The sequence below is a fragment of the Buceros rhinoceros genome, unplaced genomic scaffold (assembly GCF_000710305.1).
Source record: "Buceros rhinoceros silvestris isolate BGI_N320 unplaced genomic scaffold, ASM71030v1 scaffold14141, whole genome shotgun sequence".
Lineage (NCBI taxonomy): Eukaryota > Metazoa > Chordata > Aves > Bucerotiformes > Bucerotidae > Buceros > Buceros rhinoceros.
Window position 1 is genome coordinate 9,753 of NW_010394920.1, and position 4,323 is coordinate 14,075.

Genomic DNA, 4,323 nt, shown 5'->3' on the forward strand with positions numbered 1-4,323 from the left:
CAGAATCTAACAGCTGCTTCCACACAGAAGAGCAGATGTCAGGTACCAGTTAAACAGACATGTTAACTGAGGCAGGACTTCAGTCGTTTAGAAGCACAGTACCCAATACACCATTTCACTCAGTAAGTGCTGTTTGAGGCTGAATGTCATCTATGGCAGCTCTAAAGAAAGATGCACTAAGGACACTTAAAGAACTACATCCAAGCTATGCTGGCAGACTGGAAAGTTTAGCCACACTTGGCATTTTAGGAGAAATTTCCCTGTTAGGCACCTACTTCCTTCCTTCATTTAGAGGCTGGGAGAGGATGCAGATATCCCCTGCAGAACAGGGCTGACTTATCGCACTGCAACAGAGACAGCTTCACACGTGCCGAATTACAGCACAGTGCATACACCAGAAAACTCATATACAACTGCTCATAAATTTGCAATTTTTGTTCAGATACAAGTAATTCTTTTATCACCAGGAAATTATCTTCATTACAAGTTTGATAGCATGTATTGCAGAAATAAACCGTGAAACTGGTTCTTGTCCTGACTCTGTCCTGGGCAGAAGCAATACTGGAAAACTGGGGAGATGAGATTACTTGAGAAATTTCTTGTCCAATTTCTTTTTGTCATGAAGGACTACATTATTAAAAACCACTTTTTCCAACATCTCCCTCTGTCCCCCTTTCAAATACCAGCTTTAATAAACAGTAAAGAACCAACTTGAAAACGGATGCAAGTTACAAGCACTCCGTAATTAAATTTTATTAAAAGACTTTCCCTCTGGCTCCCACATTTGAAAAAAAAAAAAAAAAAAAAACCCAAACCCGAATCTGTAAGAGCTGTTTCCCCCTGGAGAATTTTTGAGGAAGTCTGAGGTTGATCACAGGAGCATCTACAAATCATGAAACTCTGAAAGTTGCTAACACGAATTGAAAAAAAAAAAAAAAAAAAAAACCCACCTTACAGCATATTTGAGTTTGCCAAACTCTTTTCTTCAACCAGACAGCAGATTTTAGAGAGGGAGGACACTAACTCGAATCTGGAATGAGCTGTCATTCCAAACCTAACTACGGACTGGCCCAGGAAATTCCTACAGTCACAGGATGGATTTATGGGGATAGCGCATTCACTCTTCCCAACCATAAGCCTTCAAAAATCAGCGAGCTAATCACATCAAAATACTTGTATGTTTTGAGTAAAAAACACACTAAAACTTTTCATCTCTAACAACTGATACGGTTTGGCTAGACAGGTACAATCTACTGAGCAGAACTGCAGTTCAATTTACCGACTGGCATTCTCTGGATTTCACAATCGGAACAAAACCCTTGCTTTAGTAAACAGGATACTTAGGTATTTCCCATCCTTCTGTCAGCTGTGGATTCTCATTTAATATAGGCTGTCCCAGTTTATCGAGACAAAAATTGGTAAAATACAGAACACTTCCTACAACCTGTAGAGAAAAAGTCAGAAAATTGTCAGAAACGTGTCAGTATTTAGGTCAGGTTGGTAGCATTTCTATAAATTTACACTGCTTGAAATACTTCCAGGTTTTTTTTTTCCCCCGCTCTGTAAGAATTTACAAATAACACATGCCCACACTTGTACAATTAAGTATTTTTTCCATTGATGTAGCCAAAACATGCTGAACTTAACTGCTATTACACTGAAAAATCAAATTAACAGGACTTTATTTTAATAGCAGCATATATTGGATATGTAGAATGAAGAGTCAGACCTACCATCGAGCAGTACATAGTCAAAAACTTACACTAAAAGCTTCTTTTATTTTTTTAACAGAATTCGAGCTTGCTGTTTTACAGTCCTCTTCCAAAAGGACACTGGAGGGCTGGCATGAAAAGGAAAAATGCAAACAATTAATTTAAAATAACAGTAGATAGAAAGGCTCCTACATTACTCAAGCACATAAAAGACACAGAACATGGAAGACAACTTCTAGTCTTCCGTGGAACTTTAGTTAAACAGTAGGATGGAGATGTCTACACTCGTCCTAACGCTTTCCACAGTCCAAAGTATGACACAATTCATTTCTGAGGTGTTCTTTCATGAGAAATACACTGCACAAGAACATCTTTATTCTTCTCCCAAAAGATGGAGAGACATGTTCCATATCACCTGTTTGTTTAAAGTGAACGTTAAGTAAAACTCAAAATTCTGAACTAAGAGAAAAAAGTGGTAATTTCCAATTTTGAGGTTGTTCTCAGCTCTTCCATATACTGAAAGTTGGGCCAAATACCATCAGAAGAGGATGAGGTAAGTTTGCCTTTTCTTGATTATTGAAACCTCTTTATTACTTGGCTTTTACACAGCTTTCACTAGGAACAATTTAAAAGAAGCATTTTCATTTTCTTTGTCCTGGTCCTCTATTTTTGGAACAAACAGTTATACACCATTTGTTGGGTAGTTACTTGATTTCCAATTAAACAGGAAAAAAACATCAAGAATTCAGCTCTGTAGCAGGGTAGCATTTCAATGTTCCCCCCAGACACATGCAAGAGAAGGAGCACCTAGTCATGAGTCAAGTTTTAAAGTACCTGTGGCTTAACATTGAAGTGTGTTTTTTCTTGTTCACCTCTTTTCTGCTCTTCATATTTCTGAACTAAATTAAAAACAAAATCTTCAATTTCCTGATGATACTGCCTGTAATGGAGCCAAGAAGTTGACAAAGACATGAGCAAGGTTGAAACAAATGCCAGATGCCTTTTTCTTTTTTTTAAGCATTTACTGTTTACTAGAGAACTCAGAAAAGGGGCACTCAACTCCTTTCTGTCCTCCTCCCAACCCCTACCAACACGAACACAATCTGTATCAGTGTGGCAAGAAAATTCACTCAGAGGCAGGGAAATCTAATTTACTTGATTTACCCACAATACCCATGAAGCTGCAAGTGCTGTTCAGACTTACTCCAAGTTCCTGGAAGTCAAATTTCATTTCCTGATAAAAACAGGTATTACTAACAAAAGCAACCTGTTGTGGTGCTCGTTATCCTTCCCCCCCTTCCAGCTTAATATGTTTATGATAATGAATAAAACAAGGATCCATCCTTTGGGCAAACACTAACTTATCCAAACAAACAAAAAGTCCCATCTCCTGTCAAGATTGCCTTTTCTTGGGAAGTACTTACTTAGAAATCACATTATTCATAAATAAAATCTGTAAGAGAGGTCCATCCAATTTGGAGTTATCCACTGAAATTCCACTAGAACAGAACAGAGACACAGGCGATGATTACTCACAACGTTCCCCACCACTTTTATCACAGCAACGAGTCGCAGTCAACAGAGAGGAAGGTCTGGCCAACACACTGTCTGTTCTTTCAGTGAGAGCCTATTCCCTCACACAGAAATCCTCCTCCTCCTCCCAGCAAAAACAGGCTGCCTGCTGGGCGCTGGAAAGGAACCAGCGCAGCGCACCACACCACGGCATTCTCTTCTAACTGCAGTACTCTGTTAGAAAAGCTCATAAACGAGATCCCTTCAACCGTACTAATGTACTTGTTCTCACTGAACTTTACAAAGAGCTTTTCCCTTGAGGTCACCTATGTTTCATGAACAGACAGATACACCCAAATACATAAAGTTACAGCAATAGAAACTAAGGTCTTAATGCTCATGTCTAAAAGACTTCAGAAATGACAGCGGGAGTTTAGAAGCCCAGCAGCTAAGCAGGGACAGGGACAAGAAACAGGATTTCTAAGACCTCAGGCAGCTATTGTCTCAGACAAACTCTATTTCAAAAGTACACAGGTTGTACAAAGCGCTTGAAGTCAGCATTAACGTACCTAGGACGAGTCAGAATGTTCAGCTTCCTTTTAAGTTCCTGATGTTAATTTATTGTTAAGGAACATTGTTTTCTTCAGAAGACACAGAGCCACACCTTAAACAATTTAAGGATCAAAACAAACAAGAAAACACCTAAAAAGAATTCCACAGAACAATGAACAGGCTTTAGGACCTTTTCTTGGCACAGAGGATTACTGTTGCCGAAGAAACCCACTAAAATGGAAAAAAAAATTTAAAAAGGATTAGCTGTGACAATCCACACAGCATCATTCATTGCATGTACTACGGTTGAATTGTCAGATTGACAGTATTTTATTTTAAAAATATCTATAATCATTAAAAAGAAAGTCAATGGTAAGACACACATACTTGTAAATAGAAAATAAACTATAAAAACCATTTCAGATTCCACTCTGCTGCAGTACTGAATCCAAAACTCCTTTAGGGAATCAGTCACAATTCAATAGTTTAAAATTACTTCTAGCTACGTTAAAAACGGCTTTTCAGGGTGAATGTACAGCCGTTTCTT

General features: G+C 38.4%; 1 protein-coding gene across 1 annotated transcript in view; it reads right to left on the bottom strand.

The window, feature by feature from the left end:
* Positions 1-3,831, bottom strand: part of ZCCHC8 (zinc finger, CCHC domain containing 8) — a 12,564-nt gene extending 8,733 nt beyond the window's left edge. Inside the window, exons 1-5 of the mRNA XM_010145381.1 lie at positions 3,794-3,831; positions 3,137-3,211; positions 2,547-2,652; positions 1,763-1,840; positions 1,341-1,444 (exon numbers count right to left, since the gene is read on the bottom strand). Of these exons, the coding sequence (XP_010143683.1) occupies positions 1,341-1,444; positions 1,763-1,840; positions 2,547-2,652; positions 3,137-3,156 (308 nt within the window). The 5' untranslated portion in view covers positions 3,157-3,211; positions 3,794-3,831. The remainder of the gene's footprint in view (positions 1-1,340; positions 1,445-1,762; positions 1,841-2,546; positions 2,653-3,136; positions 3,212-3,793) is intronic.
* Between the last annotated feature and the right edge of the window lie 492 nt (positions 3,832-4,323).